Raw genomic sequence first — 27,706 nt, 5'->3', positions numbered from 1 at the left:
GAATATACAGTAGGTAGTGGACTTGGATACAAGGAGGAAGCTGTCTAAAAAAACTCTGCCATAGCAACCAATTACAGCATATCTTTTATTTATATTATATTTATTGATTCTATATGAAAAATTAATGCTGCATTGTGATTGGTTTCTTTGGGTAACAAAACTGTTTTTCTTTTAAATACTTTTTCATAAATCTTAAATAAAAATGCCTAGGAGGCTAAAATGCCCCTTCCCATGTCCTGTTTTTAGGAAAACATAGATACTGTTGAGATGAGTGGCCATTCGGGCCAGCTAAATCACTGATATTAATGCAGGTGAATAGCACAGGGTATGAAAAGCTTTACAGACATTTACTAAAGTGCAGCTCCTAACATCCCTGTGTCCTGCGATGTCATACATTCCCATGCTTTTTTAAAAACAGGAAATGCTGATTCTGTAAAATGAACAATGGCACAACATGAATTAATTTGACATCTTATTTCCAGTGTTTTGAAGGACACATCCCAGTGTTTGATGTGTGTTTTATAGAGTAGGAAATGTGGCATACTGCAGAACTAATGCATGAGGGGAGATTTATCAATATTGGTGTAAAGGAAAACTAGTTTAGTTGCCCATAGCACCCAATCATTCCACATTTCATTTTGCAGAGGAGGTGCTATGGGCCACTAAGTCAGTTTTCCTTTACACCTGTTACACCAAAAATCTCCCTGGAGTTTCATGTACAAAGGGAGATTTAAGAACTATTTGATCAGATTGATTGTGCTTGACATTGCTGTATTCTAGATGCTGTTAGTTATAATTTTTTAAATTTATTTGTAACTTACTGGCATGGTCTATCATCATTGATATGGTCGTTAGTGGTTATGTCAAAAAGCACCAGAAATAAGAACAGTAGAGTTGCCCATGTCAACCAGTATATTTGGAACAATCCTTCTTTTAAAAGGTATGAGCTAACATCCAGGAAGCTACACAATGCATATGATTTCCTATGCTCCAATACAAGGGTCCTTAGATTTACAATACAATATACTAAAAGTATTGATGGACATTTTCAAAATTTCTATCCTAATCCTACATTTTCTACTTTTCTATCCTGCACTTGGACTTGTTTTTTCCAGCACATCCCACAGATGCTCAACCAAATTCAGATCTGGGGACTTGGGAGGCCATGTCAATCCCTTAATCAATCTATCTTGTTCCTAAAACTATTCCTGAATAATTTTTACAGTGTGGCAGGGCACATCAGCCAAGATGGTGCCATTAAAAAGTACAATTTCTGTGAAAGAATGTACTTTGTCCCTGGTCCATGGTCCAGTTTTGATGCTCATGTGCCCATTATACCATTATAGGTCCTTTCAGAGTGGGCAGGGTCAGAATAGGCTGCAAACTGCAATGTACTGTGAGTTTTGACTCCTTTCTATCACAGTCAACATTAAAGGGATTATCCAAGAGTAAACTTTTTTAACAGATCTCTTCAGAGTAGCTGGACCCATGGTGGCAGTACTTAACTGGTCCCTGATTATGGGATCCGTTATGTTTCTGCTCAGAAGATGATTTTGAAGTGGAGACAAAAGTCCTGCATGCACAACTTTTGTCTCCGCTCCATAATCATCTTCTGAGCATAACAGACCCCATTATAGTCTATGGGGTCCTTGGGCTCAGTTCGGCTCAGTTATGTGACTTCTCTGTCCTTTTCGTTCTTCTGCTCCTAAATGGAGCAGGAGAACGGAAAGGCTGAACGGTGATGTGAACGAAGCCTTATGGGTATATATAAGAAGTATTGCAGGCGAGCAGTACAAATGTTCTGCATGATCATAGAATCTTGGTTTACATTTTTCAGTATTGGCCATGACAACCATTCATATTCCAACTATCATGTTTCACTGCTTATTTCGTTAATAATTATAAAAAAAACATATTTTTATGAAATAATTGCTTAAGCTTATAAAAATTCATTTGTATCACCAGGGGTGTGTCAATGGGTATTTGTTTGAAAATTTATTTTCCAGGATGTTCTTTGGAAGTTCTAGAAAATTATAATTGTACCGTTTACCTCCAGAATACTTGAAGGGTAGTCAGTTTAGCTTCGACCCTGACAAACCTCACGCATCAATGATATAAATATTAAATACCTGTTATGTTCACAGAAATATATCTCAGAAAAAAGCCAAAAGAGATTCACCAAAAATGCCAGGTACTACTATGGTAATTACAAAGGGCTATTGAGTTTTCTTTTTATGTGTGATTAGATAATAACTAGTCCGCTAATGATGATTGAATCACATCATACCTCTGTGGGCAAAATCATCATATGTTCATTAAATGTCTGTTTTTCCATCTTCATTCACCTAATTACCAAACAGATAGCTGCAAAAAATAAAAGCAGATGTAGTGTAATCTAATTTTAATTGGAAGAGCTTATTGTAAGCAAATAAGAAATTAAGGCGGTGATTTCCCACGCCAGTCTTAGTAAAAAGTGAGCTGCAGTAAGATGCGCCAAACGTATTAAATTTGCTTCATCTTCTGGCTCTCCGTGGGCCAGAAACTAAAATCTACACCAGTTAGGAGCTGGCGTGCATTTCAGCTACTATTTACACCAGGTTTGGCATACATTATTATAAATTTGGTGGGCCATCCGCTCCTGATGAGCCATACCCCATTTCTCCTCACTTTGAAAAAGGGACAAGTGGTGCATGGATTGAGTGCACCATAATTTCAGACTTTTTTATGCAACTATTGTGGCATAAAAGCCTTGATAAATCTCCCCCATAGAATCCATTTAAAGAATTCTATAGCTAACATTAAAGTGGACCAGTCAATAGAATATGTTGTCACTATTTAAAGGCAGCATATTGTCATGTTTGATCTGCTGGGCAGAAAAGAATACGTGGCACTTGTATAATAGACGCTAAGAAAGAACACAGAGAACTCAGTGGGCGTATAACTAGGGATTCACAGTATTTATTTTTTTAAGTGGTTATTATATGTAAATGATAAATCGTTTTTTGTGCTGCTTTCTGCTGTATGCCGTTCCTCCCACATTCCTGATAGCGAGTCATTGTGTATGTGCTTATATAGAAAGAAGTCATCAGTCGCTGTTGATGGGACAGGTGGATGCAATTGGAACACACTTCTCTTTGCAACATTTACAACGAAAGAGGTGGATAACAATAGCAATAGGAACATTCTTACTTTCTCCATTGATAACGATATTTATGGTCCACATGCAGCAGAGTATCTGGGGATCTAGGGGATAGGGCCCAATATACTGTTTGTAGTCCTTCTTGCCTACTCCAACGGGGAAGGACAAGACTACTGCCCCAAAAAGCGCAGCCCCTCCAAAATGCTAGATCTGTTTACAACTAGTTTGACCCTTAAAGGGGTTTTCCCATCTCAGACAATGGGGGCATGTCGCTAGGATATGCCCTCAATGTCTGATAGGTGCGGGTCCCTCCTCATAGTACTGAATGGGAGCGCAACACACTTGCGTTGTCACCGCTCCCATTAATTTCTATGGGCCCGGTGGAAATAGCCGAGCCAGCGCTCAGCTATTTTCAGCGGCCCCATAGAAATCAATTGAGGGAGGCTGCGCATGCGCAGTTCCAGCTCCCCAACTTTCGGGCCTCTGTTCTCATTGTAGTGTCTACACATACCTTCAGAAGGTGTTTGCACGACATAGGGCTATGAGCCAAACATCCAGCTACAGGTGTTCCATTCACCTCATGCCACCGCTCTCAAAGGCTATCATGGTGCAGAGCAAGATTGCAGTGGAGCCTGAAATGGAGATTTATCCTCTTCAGCTATGATTCCTGCTTTTGTCTCCGATCAATGATAGCCAGAGATTGGCAATGTCATGAAGAGGTCTTCACAAGGGAATGTTACACTGATCCTACTCCTGGGATAATGTGTGGAGTGGCATAATGTATGGTAGCTGGACCACTCTAGTCTTCATTTCAGGTATGCTAACAGCTCAGTGCTACATTGATTTGGTCATGGAGTGGTACGGTCATTTCTCTTAAGTGTCCACAGAGCTGTCTTTTCAACAGGACGACACGAGGCTGCATGTTGCTTGTGTAAGTGTGAGCAGCCTGTGTGGCCTAAACATGCTACCATGGCCTGCAGCAACTCCAAACTTGTTTACCATCAAGCACATCTGGGACATCACAAATGCAAAGGGAGATGATTTTCGTCCCCAAGCACATCCAGCATGCCATAACATTCCTCAGATAATCATTAATAACCTCAATAACAGCATGCCAAGGAGTGTAAGTGTGTGTATTTCTGCAAGTAATGCTGATATCCAATGTGTAATAAATTATATCATTATATTAACATGTCATGTGATTTTCATAATTCCATGACTTTTCCTTCCTGGTATTGCAATTTTAGTGTTGAGAAGTATATAAAAAAAGAAATGGAGGTGGACCAATAAACACCATTAGTTTATTTTGGAGTTTATTTTTTATTTCAATGGACCTCTCTCTCTGAGATCTTGTCTCTAGCACCTGGCAGCTTTATTTATTGAGAATTATAATATATATATATATATATATATATATATATATATATATATATACACAGTACAGACCAAAAGTTTGGACACACCTTCTCATTCAAAGAGTTTTCTTTATTTTCATGACTATGAAGGCATCAAAACTATGAATTAACACATGTGGAATTATATACATAACAAACAAGTGTGAAACAACTGAAAATATGTCATATTCTAGGTTCTTCAAAGTAGCCACCTTTTGCTTTGATTACTGCTTTGCACACTCTTGGCATTCTCTTGATGAGCTTCAAGAGGTAGTCCCCTGAAATGGTCTTCCAACAGTCTTGAAGGAGTTCCCAGAGATGCTTCGCACTTGTTGGCCCTTTTGCATTCACTCTGCGGTCCAGCTCACCCCAAACCATCTCGATTGGGTTCAGGTCCGGTGACTGTGGAGGCCAGGTCATCTGGCGCAGCACCCCATCACTCTCCTTCATGGTCAAATAGCCCTTACTTTCAAAGTTTTCCCAATTTTTCGGCTGACTGACTGACCTTAATTTCTTAAAGTAATGATGGCCACTAGTTTTTCTTTACTTAGCTGCTTTTTTCTTGCCATAATACAAATTCTAACAGTCTATTCAGTAGGACTATTAGCTATGTATCCACCTGACTTCTCCTCAACGCAACTGATGGTCCCAACCCCATTTATAAGGCAAGAAATCCCACTTATTAAACCTGACAGGGAACACCTGTGAAGTGAAAACCATTTCAGGGGACTACCTCTTGAAGCTCATCAAGAGAATGCCAAGAGTGTGCAAAGCAGTAATCAAAGCAAAAGGTGGCTACTTTGAAGAACCTAGAATGACATATTTTCAGTTGTTTCACACTTGTTTGTTATGTATATAATTCCACATGTGTTAATTCATAGTTTTGATGCCTTCAGTGTGAATCTACAATTTTCATAGTCATGAAAATAAAGAAAACTCTTTGAATGAGAAGGTGTGTCCAAACTTTTGGTCTGTACTGTGTATATATATATATATATATATATATACATATATATATATATATATATATATATATATATATATATATTGTGGGGTTTCGCTCTGGTAGATAGGGTAAGCGGGCGCAGTACAGAGGCAAAATACAAGTTCTTAGCTGAAAATGTCAGCGTTTATTCACACTTGAGGCAATTGCACAAAACAGCACGTAACTTTGCAGTCTTGGTGTTAATTCACACACAATGGAAAGTTCATATAACACAAGTCACCTTGCTGGCAGTTCTGCCTCCAGTAGTCCACAGCAGGCTTTAGGGGGCCTGTTTTCCCAGCATGCGGCTCTCAGGCCTCCAGCAGGGCACAAAGCCTCAGATCCCAAAAACAGAGACATCTCTGCTGAGCCCAGCTGCCTATTTAAGGACAGCCAGGTGCTGCCAAAACCCGGATCGCCACTTAAACTCCGGTCCGGTATTTGATCTCACCTGGCTGGAAACCAGCCCAGCTGCATATGCTGGGAGGAAAATACCTGCCTTGCCAGACACAACCCCTCACTGTGTCACAAAAAATATATATATATAAAACCATATTTTTCACTTTATAAGACGCACCTGATGATAAGACGCACTTAGGTTTTTGTGGAGGAAATTTATAAAATAAAATATTTTGAACCAAATGGTGTACTTTTGGTGGGTTTTGTAATAATGGGAGGTCTGTGGATGGTGCACTGTTATGGGGGATCTGTGGAGGACACTGTTATGGGGATCTGTGGAAGACAGTGTTATAGGAGGATTTGTGGAGGACATTTATTGGGGGATCTGTGGATGACTGTGTTATGGGGGAATCTGACCCGATTACATTGGGCCCCAATTATAGAAGCCCAGCCATCACATATAAAGTGTATGCAGCAGCCCCTAGCAGCGCTGATTTGCTAAAATAGCAGTAATCGTTTATCTGCAGTACTCACTATGCATATCATATGTCATATTAAAATAGGATACCATGATGAAATAGAGATTGACTGGGGATGGGAAATCTATAATAAGATGAAATATATATAGTCCCTTAGTTCGAGGTGTAGGATCGCGTTTGTGCGATCGTAAACCTCCAATCCAACACTACACTTTAACCCTGGGAGGTTCCCATGGAGATGGGGAAGCCTGCCAGAGGAGAGTGTGGTCTGGCTGTATGTAGGCGACTCGGGGAGGCTAGAGCGAGCCCTGGGAGGATCGTAACTGCAGATGTCCTGGAGCTAGGAGCAGACACACCACACAGCAGCCAGGGGCAGAGACAGAAGCAAGCCGCCGTCCAGGTATCGCAAGCGGCACAGACACGCGGACAAACAGGAGAGGTGAGCGGGTAGGGTGGAGAGCGCAGAACACCACTGTTCATGTCATGCCGCCACGCTCGCCTATTATGTCTATTCGCTTTATAAGACGCACGGCCACTTTCCCCCCACTTTTTTGGGGGAAAAAGTGCATCTTATAAAGTGAAAAATATGGAAAAGCCATGTTTCAAAGACTATGTGCACCTCATGGATCAATAGCTTGTAGAACTACCTTTACCATCAATAACTTTAAGTAATCATTTTCTGTATGACTTTATCAGTCTCTTACATGATTCTGGAAGAATTTTGGCCCAATTGTCTTCACATTGCTTCAGTTCATTGTGGTTTGTGGGCATTTGTTTATGCAATGCTGTATTAGCTTCCCACCACAACATTTCAATTGTGTTAAGGTTTGGACTTTGACTGGGCCATTGCAAAATTTTAAGTCATTATGTAGATTTGCTGGTATACTTGGGATCATTGTCCTATTGTATGACCCAGTTTCGGCCAGGCTTTAACTATTGGATAGATTGCCTCACATTTGACTCTAAAATACTTTGGTGTACAGAGGAGTTAATGGTTGACTCAGTGACTGCAAGGAGTGAAGTGTTTGTGCTGATATGCTGTGTTTGGTTTTCATCAAATATGGAGCTTGAATTGTGGCCAAACCTTTTTGACTTTGTTTTTTTCTGCCCAAAGATTTCTAAGATCACTGATGATGTCTTTCGTACTTGGCTTTGTGTTAACAGACTCCTGAATGCTACAGACTAGCAAACTACCAAAACTTCTTCTGTTATAGAGGTGGTCAGGGGTATTTGATGAGTAAAACCTAGCTGCCACTTACCTTCTTAATTCATATTGAAGCAGTAAGGCTGTACTTAATTTTTCACACACAGTTTCAGCATTTTGGCCTAGTTTTTGTTCAATAAATAATGGCACAGTGAAATTTGTCATGTATTGTTCATCTGAGGCTGTATATATGTACCTAATTTTAAAACCTTGTAAGGACCAAATGTTTTTTTTTATTATGTCCTGATATGTAAAATCATAAAATTCAAAGATGGTGTACATTGTTTTTCTCTACATATATATGCACAAACTATATATGTGTTTACATGTCCTATTAAAATTCTAATAGAAATAATAGTATAGGTCACATTGCAGTTCAGAATTCATTGTAGTGCCTGCCAAGAGCAATCAGTCTCGATAAATTCCACTATTGTATAACTGATAATTATCTTGTATGGCTATTTTTGAAGCATGCCAAATGCAGTCAGACTTGCTTAATCTATGCTTCGTTTATCCAGATGCCAGGCTGTATGCAAGTTTTAAAGGGTGACCAGCCTTCCAGAAACATTGTATGTTATCTAGTTAGACTAATACTGTTAAAATCAGGATGAAAACTGGGTCTACACAGCTCAGCATACTCGGCAGTTGGTGTTCCAGCCACTCTCGCTGTCTAAATCATTGAATTGTGCTTGTTCATGCATTTTCATATTGTGCATCTGAATACAAATTATGGGCAAGACAACTCAGATCACATTAAACATTGGGGATGTCGGAGAATTGAGCAATGCTTTAATGTTTTTGCTTGAAATACTATTAAAGGACTTTAAAAATCAGAAATGAGTGCTTTTATGCATCCATTCAAAACTTTACCCTAGTTTCTGTCAAGTGTATAAATTGGTTGATTTTACAGTTTTCAAGTTTCTGTAATTTCCTAAGTATTTACTGCTTTTGCATGATCTTTGTGTCATTTCTTGAACACAAATACGGGCTATCTACAATAGTTTTTCTTGTATGTCTTTTGCTGTTTCCAATTCTTTATTTCTATTTGTCTACAATATTTGCTGCTAAAGATGAGAACATTTCTGTAAATTCGACTTGTGTCCGAATCTAAAGTACATAACGTTCATGTCTCTTCCTCACTCTCTTTCTCCGTCCCTCTCATTCTCATTTTTTTCTCTTTCTCTCTTTTACCTTGAAGAAAACCATCTGAAATGTATCATTCTATAGAATCCACATAAAAAAAAATTCTGGTCGTTTTTACAGAATCAGTTTGCTTATCTCCATTTGTTATAGAGTTAAAGTGGTTGTCTGGCCATATATATTGATGACCTATCGTCAGGATAGGTCATCAATATCAGATCGGCAGGAGTCCCTTGAAGGAACTTCAATCTTGGAAAAATATAAGCATGTCAAAATGGCTTTCGTTAGAACCCCCACCTTAAAGGGTTGTCTCAATTGTTTCAAACTGACAACCCTTGACCATATGCCCTATTAGGGACTCATGGAAATCAGCTGATGTCCACAGTTTTTATTTGCTAGAAATTTTAATCAGCTTTACATTTCCCCTGCAATATTTAAGTGAATGATCATGTCTAAGCAGCACATAGATAGTTCCTGTCCAGGAATAATAACTCAAATGAGGTCCTTCATTTATTCCAAATAGTAGTGCTGACAGCATGAAGAACCATTAGCACCACATGCTCCCTACACAGTGGTGTTATCTTGTAGCTACACTCCACTAATTACAAAATCTTGGTTGCAACCCTAGATAGTGGAAATGTTACATGGAAATTTCGGCCAACCATCTTTTAAAAACTTGTCTTTCAAAAATGTCATTGTCCACATTGGAAGGTTTAGGCCATTGTCAGACAAAACTGTATGGGTTCAGCATGATTTCGTCGAATGATTTCGTCATTGCACTCAGTTTGAAAAAAGTTTTATAAAAGTTGAAAGTACAAAATTACCCATTGCAATAAGAAAAAAGCAGTATTTACAATAACATTCACATTTTATATTTTTTTTCCAGTCCTCGAATGAGATTGTCTTTCATCGTATTCTCGACGCAGGCAACAACAATTATGCCACTAACAGGAGACAGGTATGTTTCTGATTGCTTGGCTACATGTTTGAGCGAGAATTACATTTACTAGTTTATGCTGTGTTTTCATTGTTTTACTATGTTTCATAAATCTGTTTGACATTATTGTATGTGAACATTTCTCTACTCTGTACTTATTAGTTGTCACATCACAGTCAACCCCTTTAAGGTGCTTGTCAACTGCACTGTAATTACAGATTTTTCATCACATTCTCTTGATGAAAAAACTGTAATTACACTGCGCTGCCGCTACAATGTTGACGACTTGCAGGTAAATATTGAAGAGGACGCAGAGCTCACACATGCGCTGCTGCATCTTCTAACAGCTGATTGGTGGAAGTTTCGGGAATTGGACCCCCACAGACCTGATATTGATGAACTATCCTGAGGACAGGTCATCAATATCAGAAAACTGGGCATTCCCTTTAATCTAAGAGATGTGCCCCTTCCCAAGAACCTTGGCCAACTGCTGCTTTTTCTGCGTAAGATGTAGTCGCCACTGTGGCTGTCCATGTAATACATGGGCATTGGGCAACATAAGTCCTCCAGTAGGATAGCACATGCTTGTTTCTGGATCATACAAGTGAATTCCAAGAGAGGATCAATGTTGCCTAACTTTTTTTTGGACATCTAATTCAGAAATCACAGCTGATGTATTAGTAAACTATATAAGCCATAATTGAGTTATATATGTGCATAGCTCAGAATATGGTATGAAGACATCAGCAGCATTTATTGTGAACTGTAAAATTATGATAATTGCAATTCCAATAACCTGAAGTGCATTCAGCTTGAAAAAAAAAATCACAGATATGAAACTATTTTACAAACGTTGGAAAAAGTCCCATTTTTAAGGACCGTCCAGAAAGTTACAAATGGTTAGGAACCCTGGAGGGGATCTCTCCTCTATGGTGGCATACGGACAGTGACATTCCTTGTTGTAGTGGTTGATTTAATTCAATTCTATTGTGACATAGAAATTAACAGCATTATTGTCATACAATTCAATATTAATCAGTTCTTCCACAAATGTACAGCCCCAGGTACACATATATGCATTTTCAAACAGTATTCATACACGCTCATACATACTGTACATATAAACACATACTCAAACAGATAAAAACAGGCATACACATTAACAATATCTACACCTAGAGGGTGTGTGAGACTAGGGCATCAACTGCAACTACAGAAGCTGATCTACAATCTATCTACCACATCCGGTCTGTTATAACTCAAGGACCACAGGGTTTGAGTCAGAAGGGAAAACTGATGCCCTTTGTTGCCCTATAGCATTCATAGCAGTCAACAAAGTTGGTATAACAGTCCAGTCCTTGTTGCCCTAATTTGTTCCGTAGCGGTATAGTAAGGTCTGATTCCATAATCTATCCCTTTCTTGCATCATTGCTTGTATATTGTTCTATACTAAAAAAAAGTATTTGGTCTATTTTTGACATGATGGTAAGGACTATCACGAAAACTAATTTAGATATTTTTTAAGTGGACTGGATTAGCAGGATTTATTATTATATTTACTATTATTTATGATAAAGTATCATTCCAAAAATAAGTGTACAATAAAAATGAAGTAAGTGACAGACTTATACAGAGAGGGAGAGTACCTTGTCCACAAGGGCTTACAATCTACAAGGGAAAAACAATATTTGCACTGTTGTTGAAAGATCTATTGTTTACAGTTCATTACATTTCTTTGTCACGTGACTATGGCATAATCTTTTAACACAACTATACTTTAAAAGATTTGACTTCTAATGTAGTTGCTTTTTGTATTCACTAAACCAGGAAATAAAAATTCAAAGAATACTAGATTTTTCTTTGGCAACATGTTTTGAATTTTAGCCCTTTTGTTGCATGTTTGCCCATCAGAAAATCTATTGTTAATATGTTCCAGACACATGGCAATCATGATCATAGTTAAATGAAAACATTTCACTATGCAAAGTACCGTAACTAATTTATAGATATACTTTGAGGTATTTCACTCAGTGGGGTAAAATATCTCTGTGCACTGGTGGCTAGATAGATAGATAGATAGTTTTAATGAATACTTTGCTCCCTATAGGCTGTATGAGGGTTTTTACAATATTTTCAAAAGCCCTGCAATGTTTTCCAGTTGATTGGTCCAATGGTCCTGCTGCCCTTCTTTACAAATAGGATAGGATAGGGACAGACAAGGACTGTGTCTACTACCCACGGATAAAGGACTGTGGTAATGTAATCCAACACAAGCAGGAAGTGCAATTTTGTTTGTAGTACTGCTGCTACTATTACTACTACTACCACCTTGTGGCTATCAATGGATAAGCTATGATTTTGACTGTCTCTTTTTGTCCTTAGTTCACTGTTACATTGAAACATGCTGAGTAGAACTAGCCTTTCTTCAGTTGAATGCATGCCAAATTTGATTTACCATATTTTTCGCCCTATAAGATGGTGCGGCCCATAAGACGCACCTAAGTTTTTGAGGAGGAAAATAAGAAAAAATATATTTTTAACCAAAAGGTGTGCTTTTGGTGGGTTTTGAACTAATGGTGGTCTGTGCATGACACTATTATGGGGGATCTGTGGATGGCGCTGTTATGGGGGGAATCTGTGGATGGTACTGTTATGTGGGGTATCTGTGGATGGCAATGGGGGGATCTGTCAATGGCATTTTTATGGGGAAGGGCATCTGTGGATGGCACTGTTATGGGGTGGGGGATCTATGGATGGCACTGTTATGGGGTGGGGGATCTGTGGATGGCCCTATTATGGGGTGGAGGATCTGTGGATGACACTGTTATGGGGAGATCTGTGGATGACACTACTATATATGTGTCATCCACAGATCCCCCCCCCATAACAGTTTCCCCTCGCCGCTTACAGCAGTATTTCTAGTAATCACTACTCTAGTAACAGTAATCCTTAACCTCCTAATAAATTTAACTAAAGTTGCGCTCTCCCCTGTATCACAGCACTTACTAACAAGCATCCGGAGAAGGCAGAGCGGCTGGCAGCATTTCGTCACTCACTATCGTTGCGCGCCTGCTCCGCCTGCTTCATTCATAAAGTGGGAGGAGCAGGCATGCAACGTCAATGAGTGACGTAACGCTGCCAGCCCCTCTGCCTACTCCGGATGCTTGTTAGTAAGTGCTGATACAGGGGAGAGCGAAACTTTAGTTAAATTTATTAAGGATTACTGTTACCAAAGTAGTGATTACTAGTGTTGTAGTAAAAATATTAATAGTTGTAATCCACTCGCATCAAAGTTTGTGTAAGGAAAAAGGTGAATCACTTCTCTCAGCCCCAGTCAGAGAGAGACACCAATGTTACCATCTTGATAGAAAATTCTGAGCAAACTCCCTCCGCCCTTCTCAGTCTGCTCACCTTTATTTACTAGCAAAAGGTGTAAAAGGGGCTGGCCCACACAGGAAGTGATGTCAAAGGACAGGGCGGGGCAATCAATGTGGCCGGGCAGACAATGCACACGCCCCATCCCTGTATAAGGAAGGATGAGTCATGTCCATTGTCTGATCAGCCAGATGGCCGCCCACCCCACATCACTGTCAGCATGGACCTCATTCAATACTGCTCAAAGGTGATCAGTATCTAATAAAGATCATTCTACTGGTTCCCATAGGTTTGAAATTATCTGCGAGGCATTGCTACGGCTATTGTCAGTATACGGTACTAGTATACTGTTAGCGGTTTTCTTCAGGCAGGTTTATGCTGGTATAAGATGAGGCATCAGACCTCCAACCCGTGAATATTTCCCTGTGCAACGAATATCCCTTTGCTTCTGATCAGAGAGATAAATATCAGCCCAGACTGAACTTAGGTTGTTAAATATCTGACATCTTTATTTTTCATCACATACTTATAGGGCTTTTTGGGGGTGGGCGCATATTGTTTCTCAAGGTCCAATTGGAACAATCCTGGTATTTCTAAAGAGGCTCTGGGAACATGTGTCACCAAATTACAGTTGAAACTTTGTTAAACAATGCTGGTATCTGCTGTATACAATACTTGCAAAAGAGCTATTTTACACTGAACAGGGTTCCCTCTATATGCTAACAAGGTGCATAGGCTATCTTAGTTTGTTTCATTGTATGTGAGGTGAGATGTTAAATAGCTCCTTTGTTCAGAGATGCTGCTATTGTGTCCAGCACTGGCAGAGGGTGTGTTACGTGCTAATTCGATGAGCTGCATGCATCAGAGATGAGGCTTGTATAATATATGTCTTATCTGTGATGTATCAAACCATTTATGAAAAATCCCTTTCATATACCGACAAGGCAGATATGCATGTCTTAAAGGCAGATATGTCTCCAAGCCCACGGGAAGGTTTTCATACTGACGGTTTTGCCACTGGTCCCGATTCAGCCAAAGTACCCTCTGCTAGAGCGCTCCTTGGCTAAATCAGACACCGGGAGACAGATGACAATTTATAAAAACACACACGCATCCTAAAGTAAAATGTCCGCATAATAAAATTTCCACAACACTAGAAATACTGCTGTGAGCGTCGGGGCCCAGTGTAAGAGTACAGTGACGGCACCGGGCCCCACCGCAAGTTCCCGAACTCCAGCCCCTCCTCTCTCCCCGCTGATACATCGCAGTCTACGATGCTGCAGCATTGCAGACTGCGATGTAAAATGGCAGCATTCGCCCCATAAGACACAGGGGCATTTCCCCCCCACTTTTTTGGGGAAAAAGTGCGTCTTAGGGGCGAAAAATACTTAATTGTTTGCCTGGTTTCTTCTTAGTTGGATTTTAAATCCACTTAAAGAGGACCTTTCACCGATTCTTACCCTATGAACTAACTATACAGACATGTGGAGCGGCGCCCGGGGATCTCCCTGCACTTACTATTATCCCCGGGCGCCGCTCCGTTCTGCCGTTATGCCCTCCGGTATCTCCGCTCACTAAGTTATAGTAGGCGGAGATACCAGTCCCTAAGTTATGGTAGGCGGAGTCTGCCCTAGCGCTGGCCAATCGCAGCGCAGAGCTCACAGCCTGGGAGGTTATTTTCTCCCAGGCTGTGAGCTATGCAATGCGATTGGCCAGCGCTACAGAAGAACAAGGGCAGACTCCGCCTACCATAACTTAGGGAACGGAGATACCGGAGGACATAGCAGGAGAACGGAGCGGCGCCCGGGGATAATAGTAAGTGCAGTGAGATCCCCGGGCGCCGCTCCACATGTCTGTATAGTTAGTTCATAGGGTAAGAATCGGTGAAAGGTCCTCTTTAAGCCTTTAAACATATAGTGGTATCTGAGATGCTGTAAGACCCATTTCCCTGATCTTAATGCATCAATTTGCTTTCTTGACAAACATTACAGTTAATGATTAGAGTTGAGCGGACAGCTGGATGTTCGGGTTCGACGGGTTGGCCGAACTTCTAAATAAATTTCGAGTTTGGGACCCGAACATGACCCGGAACCTGAACCCCATTCAAGTGATTGGGGACCCAAACTTTTGAGCACTAAAATGGCTTTAAACATGTCATGGAAAGGGCTAGAGGGCTGCAAATGGCATCAAAATGTGGTTAAAAGCATGGCAAGTGCTCTGCAGACAAATGTGGATAGGGAAATGACTTTAAATAACATAAAATATGTAAAAATAAAAAATAATAATCTTGATCTAGGAGGACGAGGTCTTAATGGAGTAGGAGGTTGAGGAGGCGGTGTAGGTGGAAGCGGCAGTGGAGGAGGAGGTAGCCAACACTGGTTTTTGGTTTAAATTTTTTGGTTTGTTATTTTTTGGTTTAAATTAGGGTACACTCCAAAACATTAGAAAATATAACCTGTGATAACCCCCTCCAGTCATGCTAAACACACATTCAGACAATACACTGGCTGCAGGGCAGGCCAGCACCTCCAAGGCGTAAAGGGAAAGCTCAGGCCATGTGCCCAATTTGGAGACCCAGAAGTTGCAGGAGGCAGAACCATCAGTCAGTTCATGTAGGCGTGTGCAAACATACTGCTCCACCATGTCGCATGTCCCCGTGATGTTCACGATCCAATTGGATATCTGCTCTATCAACTTTCGATGTTCTTTTCTGCGCCTACCATGTTGATCACGGTTAGCGGCGAATCAGGGTTCCACCCTGGAGAGGGAGCGTGAGAAAGAGACCACATCCAAGGGAGATCAATGGATGAGATTTTATTGTGATCGAGCGGAAATGTGGGAGAAGCTATTAAAACGGAAGAATTAAAGGAAAGGAGGGGGCACGCGGCCATTACCCACTCCTGACTTGGGGAGGTAGTGACGATAAATAACAATACAGGAATCTTAAGATGCCCTGTTATTTGAATGATTAATTAAAAATTACAGGGAATGTCACTGCAGTATTTTGTATTAGGAAACGTTAGACAGGAGAGGCCCTGCTGCCGCTTTGTTGACTCCAGATAACTTCTGCCTGATCGCACGTCCCTGTGACGTCCACCATCCATTTGGCTTCTCTATCAACTTTTGATGTTCTTTTCTGAGCTTACCATGTTGATCACGGTTATCGGCGAATCAGGGTTCCACGTCAGAGAGGGAGCGGTAGAAAGGGAGGGAGCGGCGGCCGGGACAGAACGAGACTCATTTAACTTGAATGGGTCCGTGATCCGTCCGCACCGTAAAAAAATAGAGCATGTTATTTTATTTAGTGGTGCATGTACAGAAACACCATAGAAACATTCCGTAGCGCTTCCGTGGGTTGATGTGCCTCCGTTCCGCACCGCACGGCCGGGCAATAGTCGTGTGCATGAGGCCTAAAATAGTAGTAATCAAACCGTCATCTCATCCCGCAAAAAATTAGACATACCCAAAAAGTCACCCAAAAAATAAAAATAAACTCTGGCTTTCAGAATATGTAGACACTAAAAAAATCATTATGTAAAACTGAAACAAACAACCAAAAAAATATTTGATATTGTCGCATCCGTAACAACCTGCTCTATAAAAATAGCTCATGATCTAACCTGTCAGATGAACATTGTAAAAAAAACAAAAAATAAAAGTGCCAAAACAGCTATTTTTTTCCCTACCTCACAAAAAGTGTAATATAGAGCAGCCAAAAATCATATGTACCCTAAAATAGTACCAACAAAACTGCCAACTTATCCCGTAGTTTCCAAAATGGGGTCACTTTTTTGGAGTTTCTACTCTAGGGGTGCGTCAGGGGTCTTCAAATGTGATATGGCAACTTAAAATTATCCCAGTAAATTTCTGCCCTCCAAAAACCAAACCAGCAGTTCACGATCACAAATGGGGTGTTTCTGTAAACTACAGAATCAGGGTAATAAATATTAAGTTTTGTTTGGCTGTTAACCCTTGCTTTGTTAGTGGACAAAAATTGATTAAAATGGAAAATCTACCAGAAAAGTGAAATTCTGAAAATTCATCTACAATTTCCTTGAATTCTTGTGGAACACCTAAAGGGATAACAAAGTTTGTAAAATCAGTTTTGAATATCTTGCAGGATGTAGTTTCGAAAATGGGACCATTTATGGGTGGTTTCTATTATGTAAGCCCCACAAAGTGACTTCAGACCTGAACTGGTCCTTAAAAATTGGGTTTTGGAAATTTTCTTATAAATTTTAGGATTTGCTTCTAAACTTCTAAGCCTTCTAATATCCCAAAAAAAGAAAATGTAATTTACAAAATGATGCAAACATAGAGTAGACATATGGGAAATGTAAAGTAATAACTATTTTAGGAGGTATCACTATCTGTTTTAAAAGCGGAGAAATAGAAATTTTCCAAATTCTTGGTAAATTTGGTATTCTTTAAAAAAATAAAAATTTAATATTTTGACTCAAATTTATCTCAGAATGGCTTGGATGAGTAAAAGCGTTTTAAAGTTATCACCACATAAAGTACCACTTGTCAGATTTGCAAAACATGGCCTGGTCCTTAAAGTGAAAAATGGCAGGGTCCTGAAGGGGATAATAGAGCTGTGGTGCCTACGTTTGTGTTTGCCTGCCCACATTTTATTTTGCTCTTGCAGCGCTTTCTCAAGGCAATGCTTTTGTCTTCTGGCAGCATGGAGAAAACTGCCAGATGGGAGTTGTTCAGGGGTAGAAGCAGTAAAGCTGGGTTTAGCTCTGACATATTTTGAACCTAATCCAACCACTGCATCGGCCACATCACCAGATCCTGACGGACACCTGACCTTAGCTATTCTTTGGGGTGTATGTGGCCTCTGCTCCTTATTGTTGCCACCATCACCCCCCTACTCTGATGTTTCCTCCTCTTTAGCACCCTGATCCAGCTCCCAGGTCCTGTCCAGCACACAATCTTCATCTGAGTCATCACCCTCCCTTTTCTTTCTATCAGACTGAGAGATATCATAGTGGATTCTTTGGCTCCCCCTCCCCTGCTCTTTCCTGACTTCTTCTGTTGCTGCCCCCAACACCAATAGTGCAGCTACGGGGGCTACTACTACTACTACCACCAACAACATGGCTCTGCCTGGGGTCTGCAGCCTCCTCCTCATGGCAGTACAAATGCTGACTGCTAGTTTGTGTTTCTACTACCTACATTCTGGCTCTGGGTATTTTGTTTGGAACCCTTCGTTGCCTGGACATTTTTAGGCCTCTCAGATAATATTGTGCACTACCCTGTGTATTGGTGTAGTAAACACGTATATATGCTGCTAGTTTGAATATAATCAACAACCATCCCCACAAAAAAAAAGAAAAATTTGATTTAAAAAAACGTGTTAATAAAGGAAAACTAATTTGGGCCTAAATTTGTTATCACTCCCAGATACTTTTATGTGCTACTGTCTATTGATGCAGTAATCACACACATACCATATACACTCACCTAAAGAATTATTAGGAACACCATACTAATATGGTGTTGGACCCCCTTTTGCCTTCAGAACTGCCTTAATTCTACGTGGCATTGATTCAACAAGGTGCTGATAGCATTCTTTAGAAATATTGATAGGATAGCATCTTGCAGTTGATGGAGATTTGAGGGATGCACATCCAGGGCACAAAGCTTCCGTTCCACCACATCCCAAATATGCTCTATTGGGTTGAGATCTGATGACTGTGGGGGCCATTTTAGTACAGTGAACTCATTGTCATGTTCAAGAAACCAATTTGAAATGATTCGAGCTTTGTGACATGGTGCATGATCATGCTGGAAGTAGCCATCAGAGGATGGGTACATGGTGGTCATGAAGGGATGGACATGGTCAGAAACAATGCTCAGGTAGCCCGTGGCATTTAAACGATGCCCAATTGGCACTAAGGGGCTGTCATGGTCTTACCTGCTTGCTGCTCTCCTTCATTTGACATGTGCTGGCGGCCATCTTGGGTCCTGGGTTTCTTGTAGCCTTCCACCCTGCGGCTCCTCCTTCCCCTGGGAGGAGCTGGATGCCTAGCTCATATATATAGGAGGTCTGTGGCTTCAGTTCCTTGCTTGGTCCTCTTGTGTTCACATGCTTCTAAGACTGCTGCTGCTTCTGGTTCCTGATCCTGGCTTCGTCTGACTACCCTGCTGGTTCCTGATCCTGGCTTCGTCTGACTACCCTGCTGGTTCCTGATCCTGGCTTCGTCTGACTACCCTGCTGGTTCCTGATCCTGGCTTCGTCTGACTACCCTTCTGGTTCCTGACCTCTGGCTTCGCAAAGACTCTGCTCGGTTTCACCATCCGTTTAGACTTTTGCTTTACAGCTTTATTTTCAATAAAGCCTTCTTATTTTCACTTATCTCTTGTTGTACGTCTGGTTCATGGTTCCGTGACATTAGGACCAAGCCATGAATTCTGACGGTACAGGGCCATCCTCGCTACCCACGCTGGTTGCCAGACTTGATCAGCAGGATCACCTGTTGGGTCGGTTCGCTGTGGCGTTGCAAACCCTGCTTGAACGCATGGCTCATTTCGCTCCCGTTGCCGATGGGTCGGTTGTCGCTCCTGGGCTCGCTCCTACTGCCGCTCCGGTTGTTGCGCCAGAGTCTACCCCGACACCTGTTGTTGCGCCTGCGGTGTTTCGGGGTATGACCGGTTCTGCCCCTCTTCCACAGCGCTTTGGGGGAGAGCCAACTCAGTGCCGAGGTTTCCTTAACCAGGTGGGCATTTATTTCGAGTTGCTGCCACATGCCTTTCCTACTGAGAGATCAAAGGTGGGCTTCTTGATCTCGCTGCTCTCGGACAAGGCCTTGGCCTGGGCCAGCCCTTTATGGGAGAACAACAATCCGGTGGTTGCCGAGTTTTCCGGTTTTGTTGCTTCTCTTCGGAAGGTATTCGATGTGCCGGCTCGTGCTGCCTCTGCTGCGAAGCTCCTTATGTCCATCAGACAGGGTTCACGATCCGTAGCTGAATACGCCATTGAGTTTCGTACCCTGGCAGCAGAGGTGGGCTGGAATAATGAGGCTCTGGTCGCTGCTTTCTCTCATGGTCTCTCGGATGCCTTGAAGGATGAGGTTGCAGCTAAGGACCTACCAGTTGAGCTCGAGTCTCTTATTTCTTTCCTGATTTTGATTGACACCAGACTCAGGGAGAGACCTTCCTTTAAGGAGAACCTGCGGAGGTCTTCTAACAGATTGGTGCCTACGTTTGCTGTCCCACCCGTGCCTCCCTCTCCTCCCACGCCTCCTGGGGATGACTTGTCTGGGGGTGAACCCATGCAGCTGGGGTTTGCTCGCCTGTCCGAGGGGGAGAGGGCACTCCGGAGACGCGAGGGCCGATGCATGTACTGTGGTCTCGGTGGGCATTTTCGGTTGGCATGTCCGAACCGTCCGGGAAACGCTCGTACCCTGAGATCCTGTCGGGGGCAGATCTTGGGTGGAGTCTCCTCGTCCCCGGTTTCCCGTGTTGACAAACCACTGATCACTGTTGTCCTCTCCTGGGTCGGGGGCTCGGTGACGACCCAGGCGTTGGTGGACTCTGGTGCTGGTGGTTTGTTCATTGATAGTGTGTTCGCTGCCGCCAATTCCATTCCTCTGCAGGCTCGAGGTTCCCCACTGGCTCTTGAGGCGATAGACGGCAGACCCCTTCTGCCGCCACACGTGACTCATGAGACCCTTCCAGTGGGGATAGCCATTGGTGCCGTTCACAGAGAATCGGTCTGCCTCCAGGTTATTTCGTCTCCACACTACTCGGTGGTCTTGGGGTACCCCTGGCTCCAGAAGCATAATCCGACTTTCGATTGGAGATCGGTCGAGATCCTCTCGTGGTCACCGCAGTGTGGGGCTAGTTGCATCCATGGGTCTGTCAAGTTGCTGTGTACTTCCTCGGACTCTCTGTTGCCTCCTGAATACGAGGAGTACCGGGATGTATTCGATAAGGTGCGCGCGGTTGCCCTACCTCCGCACCGCCCATACGATTGTGCCATAGAGTTACAATCTGGTGCCGTTCCTCCTCGTGGCAAAGTCTATCCACTGTCGGTAGCGGAGAATGAGGCCATGGAGGAGTACGTGAGGGAGGCGCTTTCACGCGGACACATTCGCAAATCTTCGTCCCCGGCAGGGGCTGGATTTTTCTTTGTGAAAAAGAAGGGCGGTGAGTTGAGGCCTTGCATCGATTACAGGGGTCTCAATCGCATCACGATCAAGAACGCTTACCCGATACCCTTGATTTCCGAGCTGTTCGATCGCCTTAAAGGGGCCACGGTCTTTACCAAACTCGACCTGAGGGCGGCATATAACCTGGTAAGGATCAAGGCGGGCGATGAGTGGAAGACCGCGTTTAACACCAGGACCGGTCATTACGAATCCTTGGTTATGCCCTTTGGGTTGTGCAATGCGCCCGCAGTCTTTCAGGAATTCATCAACGATGTTTTCCGTGACCTGTTGCAGCAGTGTGTGGTAGTCTATTTGGATGACATCTTGGTATATTCTGAATCCATGGAGGCCCACATTCTGGATGTCAGACGAGTGTTGCAACGGTTACGAGAGAACAAGCTGTTCGGTAAGCTTGAGAAATGCGAATTTCACCGATCCCAGGTAACCTTCTTAGGTTACATCATTTCCGCTGAGGGGTTCTCCATGGATCCTGAGAAGGTTTTGGCTGTCTTACAGTGGCCCCAGCCCAGTGGTCTTCGTTCCCTGCAGCGCTTTTTGGGCTTCGCCAATTATTATCGGAAGTTCATCAGGGACTTTTCCATGCTGGCCAAGCCTCTCACGGATCTGACCAGGAAGGGCAGTAATTCCCAGGTCTGGCCGCTCGAGGCCATCCGAGCTTTTGAGGCCCTAAAGTCCGCCTTTGTGTCGGCTCCGATTCTGTCGCATCCCAACCCTGGGTTGCCCTTTGTCCTCGAGGTGGACGCGTCTGAGACGGGAGTAGGCGCCCTTCTGTCTCAGCGTAGAACACCAGAGGGTCCTCTGCTTCCTTGTGGGTTTTACTCCCGGAAACTGTCTTCCGCGGAGTGCAACTATCAGATTGGTGACAGGGAGTTATTGGCCATCGTGCAGGCCCTTAAAGAATGGAGGCACTTGCTCGAGGGTTCGGTGGTTCCGGTTCTCATCCTGACGGACCACAAGAATCTGACCTACCTTTCTGAGGCCAAGAGATTGACACCACGTCAGGCCAGATGGGCTCTGTTCTTGTCACTTTTTAATTACGTGGTCTCCTACCTACCCGGTTCCAAGAACATCAGGGCGGATGCCTTATCACGGCAGTACTCCGAGCTGTCCAGGGAGGAGTCGATTCCGACTTCGGTCATACCTCCGAATCAGATCCTGGCCGCCATTCGCACCAGCCTGACCTCTCCCCTGGGTGAGCAGATTTTGGCGGCTCAATCTGGTGCTCCCTCTGGGAGACCCAACGGCAGATGTTTTGTGCCTGAGGAGTTGCGCACTCGGTTGTTGCGAACCTACCATAACTCCAAGACCGCGGGGCATCCTGGAAAGAATCAGCTGTCCTGGGCTGTTTCACGTCTGTTCTGGTGGCCTTCCCTACGTTCCGACATCGCCGCATATGTAGCGGCATGCTCCGTTTGTGCCCAGAGTAAGTCCCCTCGGCACCTTCCGTTGGGCCTTCTGCAACCCATAGCCACCGGGGAGCGCCCATGGTCACACCTGGGGATGGATTTCATTGTGGACCTCCCTGCATCCCGAGGCCATACGGTCATTCTCATGATTGTGGATCGGTTTTCCAAAATGTGCCACTGTGTTCCTCTCAAGAAGTTACCCTCTGCACAAGAGTTGGCCACGATTTTTGCCAGGGAGGTCTTCCGGTTGCACGGTTTGCCTAAGGAGATTGTGTCGGATCGGGGGAGTCAGTTTGTGTCCAGGTTCTGGCGCGCCTTTTGCTCCCAGTTGGGGATTCATCTCTCCTTCTCCTCGGCCTACCACCCTCAGTCCAATGGGGCCGCAGAACGATCCAATCAGGCCTTGGAGCAATTCCTTCGTTGCTATGTCTCCGATCACCAAGACAATTGGGTTGACCTCCTGACTTGGGCTGAGTTTGCCAGGAACACGGCGGTGAACTCTTCCTCTGGGACGTCTCCCTTCATGGCCAATTATGGGTTCCAACCTGCCGTGTTACCGGAGGTATTCTCTCCCCAGGATATTCCGGCTGTGGAGGATCACCTTTCTGTCCTACGTGCTTCTTGGGTACAGATCCAGAAGTCCCTTGAGGTCTCTGCGCAGCGCCAGAGATTCCAGGCTGATCGCAGACGAGCGCCTGCTCCTTCCTACCAGGTCGGAGACCGTGTATGGTTGTCCACCCGCAACCTCAACCTTCGAGTGCCCACTCCCAAGCTGGCGCCTCGCTTTGTTGGTCCCTTCCGAGTGCTTCGCAGGGTAAACCCGGTAGCCTATGCCCTTGCGCTTCCTCCTGGCATGCGGATCTCCAACGTGTTTCATGTCTCCCTGTTGAAGCCACTGGTGTGTAATCGTTTCACTTCCTCGGTTCCTCGGCCTCGTCCGGTCCAAGTGGGCAATCGTGAGGAATATGAGGTGAGCAATATCCTGGACTCACGCCTGGTCCGCGGTCGGTTGCAGTTTTTGGTCCATTGGCGTGGTTATGGTCCAGAGGAGCGTTCCTGGGTTCCCTCCGCAGATGTCCATGCTCCTGCCTTGCTCCGAGCCTTCCACGCACGCTTCCCTCAGAAACCGTTTTGTGCTCCGCGGAGGAGGGGCCCTTGAGGGGGAGGTACTGTCATGGTCTTACCTGCTTGCTGCTCTCCTTCATTTGACATGTGCTGGCGGCCATCTTGGGTCCTGGGTTTCTTGTAGCCTTCCACCCTGCGGCTCCTCCTTCCCCTGGGAGGAGCTGGATGCCTAGCTCATATATATAGGAGGTCTGTGGCTTCAGTTCCTTGCTTGGTCCTCTTGTGTTCACATGCTTCTAAGACTGCTGCTGCTTCTGGTTCCTGATCCTGGCTTCGTCTGACTACCCTGCTGGTTCCTGATCCTGGCTTCGTCTGACTACCCTGCTGGTTCCTGATCCTGGCTTCGTCTGACTACCCTGCTGGTTCCTGACCTCTGGCTTCGCAAAGACTCTGCTCGGTTTCACCATCCGTTTGGACTTTTGCTTTACAGCTTTATTTTCAATAAAGCCTTCTTATTTTCACTTATCTCTTGTTGTACGTCTGGTTCATGGTTCCGTGACAGGGGCCTAAAGTGTGCCCAGAAAACATCCCCCACACCATTACACCACCACCACCAGCCTGCACAGTGGTAACAGGGCATGATAGATACATATACAAACGGAAAATGCAAATGTGATCGCACACTACATCCAGCACTCTGCCCTCCATGCTGGATGAGACATTGGTTTATATTTTGGCCAAAGCATAGTAAGCCACTCACCGCGTCAAGGCTGTCTCATGAGTGGTCCCTAACTCTTGTTCCTACCTGTTCATGGGCCATGACAGCCACACAAAATCCAGGGAATGCAGGTCAGCATGCAAGCCAAGTACACTTTTCTTGTAACCCCGTCCGGTGCCATTACAGCTTTCATCGGATCCAGGGATGCAAGTACCAACATGCATGCTGAACCTACCATATACTTCTCCTGGAGCCAGATGGCTAATGGTAGGTTCTATACAAGCAGACTCAGTTTTATACTGACTTTAAAACCAGCCTCAAGGACAGATTAACTGGTCAGGTGTGCAATGACTCCAAGGAGATCGCCACGCCTCCAATATATACTACAAAGAAAAAAATAAGGGGTTGGGTCAGCACAACCTGCTGCAGGTGCACATCACTATGGCGAAATACATATACAAACGGAAAATGCAAATGTGATCGCACACTACATCCAGCACTCTGCCCTCCATGCTGGATGAGACATTGGTTTATATTTTGGCCAAAGCATAGTAAGCCACTCACCGCGTCAAGGCTGTCTCATGAGTGGTCCCTAACTCTTGTTCCTACCTGTTCATGGGCCATGACAGCCACACAAAATCCAGGGAATGCAGGTCAGCATGCAAGCCAAGTACACTTTGCTTGTAACCCCGTCCGGTGCCATTACAGCTTTCATCGGATCCAGGGATGCAAGTACCAACATGCATGCTGAACCTACCATTAGCCATCTGGCTCCAGGAGAAGTATATGGTAGGTTCAGCATGCATGTTGGTACTTGCATCCCTGGATCCGATGAAAGCTGTAATGGCACCGGACGGGGTTACAAGCAAAGTGTACTTGGCTTGCATGCTGACCTGCATTCCCTGGATTTTGTGTGGCTGTCATGGCCCATGAACAGGTAGGAACAAGAGTTAGGGACCACTCATGAGACAGCCTTGACGCGGTGAGTGGCTTACTATGCTTTGGCCAAAATATAAACCAATGTCTCATCCAGCATGGAGGGCAGAGTGCTGGATGTAGTGTGCGATCACATTTGCATTTTCCGTTTGTATATGTATTTCGCCATAGTGATGTGCACCTGCAGCAGGTTGTGCTGACCCAACCCCTTATTTTTTTCTTTGTAGTATATATTGGAGGCGTGGCGATCTCCTTGGAGTCATTGCACACCTGACCAGTTAATCTGTCCTTGAGGCTGGTTTTAAAGTCAGTATAAAACTGAGTCTGCTTGTATAGAACCTACCATTAGCCATCTGGCTCCAGGAGAAGTATATGGTAGGTTCAGCATGCATGTTGGTACTTGCATCCCTGGATCCGATGAAAGCTGTAATGGCACCGGACGGGGTTACAAGCAAAGTGTACTTGGCTTGCATGCTGACCTGCATTCCCTGGATTTTATGTGGCTGTCATGGCCCATGAACAGGTAGGAACAAGAGTTAGGGACCACTCATGAGACAGCCTTGACGCGGTGAGTGGCTTACTATGCTTTGGCCAAAATATAAACCAATGTCTCATCCAGCATGGAGGGCAGAGTGCTGGATGTAGTGTGCGATCACATTTGCATTTTCCGTTTGTATATGTATTTCGCCATAGTGATGTGCACCTGCAGCAGGTTGTGCTGACCCAACCCCTTATTTTTTTCTTTGTAGTATATATTGGAGGCGTGGCGATCTCCTTGGAGTCATTGCACACCTGACCAGTTAATCTGTCCTTGAGGCTGGTTTTAAAGTCAGTATAAAACTGAGTCTGCTTGTATAGAACCTACCATTAGCCATCTGGCTCCAGGAGAAGTATATGGTAGGTTCAGCATGCATGTTGGTACTTGCATCCCTGGATCCGATGAAAGCTGTAATGGCACCGGACGGGGTTACAAGCAAAGTGTACTTGGCTTGCATGCTGACCTGCATTCCCTGGATTTTGTGTGGCTGTCATGGCCCATGAACAGGTAGGAACAAGAGTTAGGGACCACTCATGAGACAGCCTTGACGCGGTGAGTGGCTTACTATGCTTTGGCCAAAATATAAACCAATGTCTCATCCAGCATGGAGGGCAGAGTGCTGGATGTAGTGTGCGATCACATTTGCATTTTCCGTTTGTATATGTATTTCGCCATAGTGATGTGCACCTGCAGCAGGTTGTGCTGACCCAACCCCTTATTTTCATGATAGATACATGTTCTCATTCTGTTTCCGCCAAATTCGGACTCTACCATTTGAATGTCTCAACAGAAATCGAGACTCATCAGACCAGGCAACATTTTTGCAGTCTTCAACAGTCCAATTTTGGTGAGCTCGTGCAAATTGTAGCCTCTTTTTCCTATTTCTAGTGGAGATGAGTGGTACCCGGTGGGGTCTTCTGCTGTTGTAGCCCATCAGCCTCAAGGTTGTGCGTGTTGTGGCTTCACAAATGCTTTGCTGCATACCTCGGTTGTAACGAGTGGTTATTTCAGTCAACGTTGCTCTTCTATCAGCTTGAATCAGTCGGCCCATTCTCCTCTGACCTCTAGCATCCACAAGGCATTTTTGCCCACAGGACTGCTGCATACTGGATGTTTTTCCCTTTTCACACCATTCTTTGTAAACCCTAGAAATGGTTGTGCGTGAAAATCCCAGTAACTGAGCAGATTGTGAAATACTCAGACCGGCCCGTCTGGCACAAACAACCATGCCACGCTCAAAATTGCTTAAATCACCTTTCTTTCCCATTCTGACATTCAGTTTGGAGTTCAGGAGATTGTCTTGACCAGGACCACACCCCTAAATGCATTGAAGCAACTGCCATGTGATTGGTTGACTAGATAATTGCATTAATGAGAAATAGAACAGGTGTTCCTAATAATTCTTTAGGTGAGTGTGTGTGTGTATAGATAGATAGATAGATAGATAGAGAGATATATATATATATATATATATATAGTATATACTGCTAGTTTGAATATAATCAACATCTCTCTCGCCCCAATCAAGCTTGACTGAATGAATTCTGACTATCCCAAATTGATTTTTCTCTCTCCCTGACTCCCTAGGATCGTTTTCCTAGCAGACACTGTAAGACCCAAACAACCTTTCTCACAGCCCAGCACAGAATGGTGTTCTGCTCATTTTGCCAGGACACGTCCCTGCCTGCTACAGCACTGATTGGCTCATCCAGGCTGTCTGTCAGCCTGGGAGCCAATCAGGGCAAGCTCTCCCCCCCACCACTTCCTCTCAAGGTCATGTGAGAACTCTGGGCGCGCGTCCATAAGAACCT

General features: G+C 44.0%; 1 protein-coding gene across 2 annotated transcripts in view; it reads left to right on the top strand.

Moving 5' to 3' along the window:
• Positions 1–27,706, top strand: part of ANTXR2 (ANTXR cell adhesion molecule 2) — a 320,264-nt gene that overhangs the window by 35,808 nt on the left and 256,750 nt on the right. For both annotated transcript variants that reach the window (XM_040417929.1, XM_040417928.1), the window contains exon 4: positions 9,627–9,698. In XM_040417929.1, coding sequence (XP_040273863.1) covers positions 9,627–9,698 — 72 coding nt within the window. The remainder of the gene's footprint in view (positions 1–9,626; positions 9,699–27,706) is intronic.

Source organism: Bufo bufo, chromosome 2, assembly GCF_905171765.1.
Source record: "Bufo bufo chromosome 2, aBufBuf1.1, whole genome shotgun sequence".
In the NCBI taxonomy this organism is placed as follows: domain Eukaryota; kingdom Metazoa; phylum Chordata; class Amphibia; order Anura; family Bufonidae; genus Bufo; species Bufo bufo.
The sequence above is the reverse complement of the archived record's forward strand: the minus strand, read 5'-3'. Positions and strand labels throughout refer to the sequence as shown.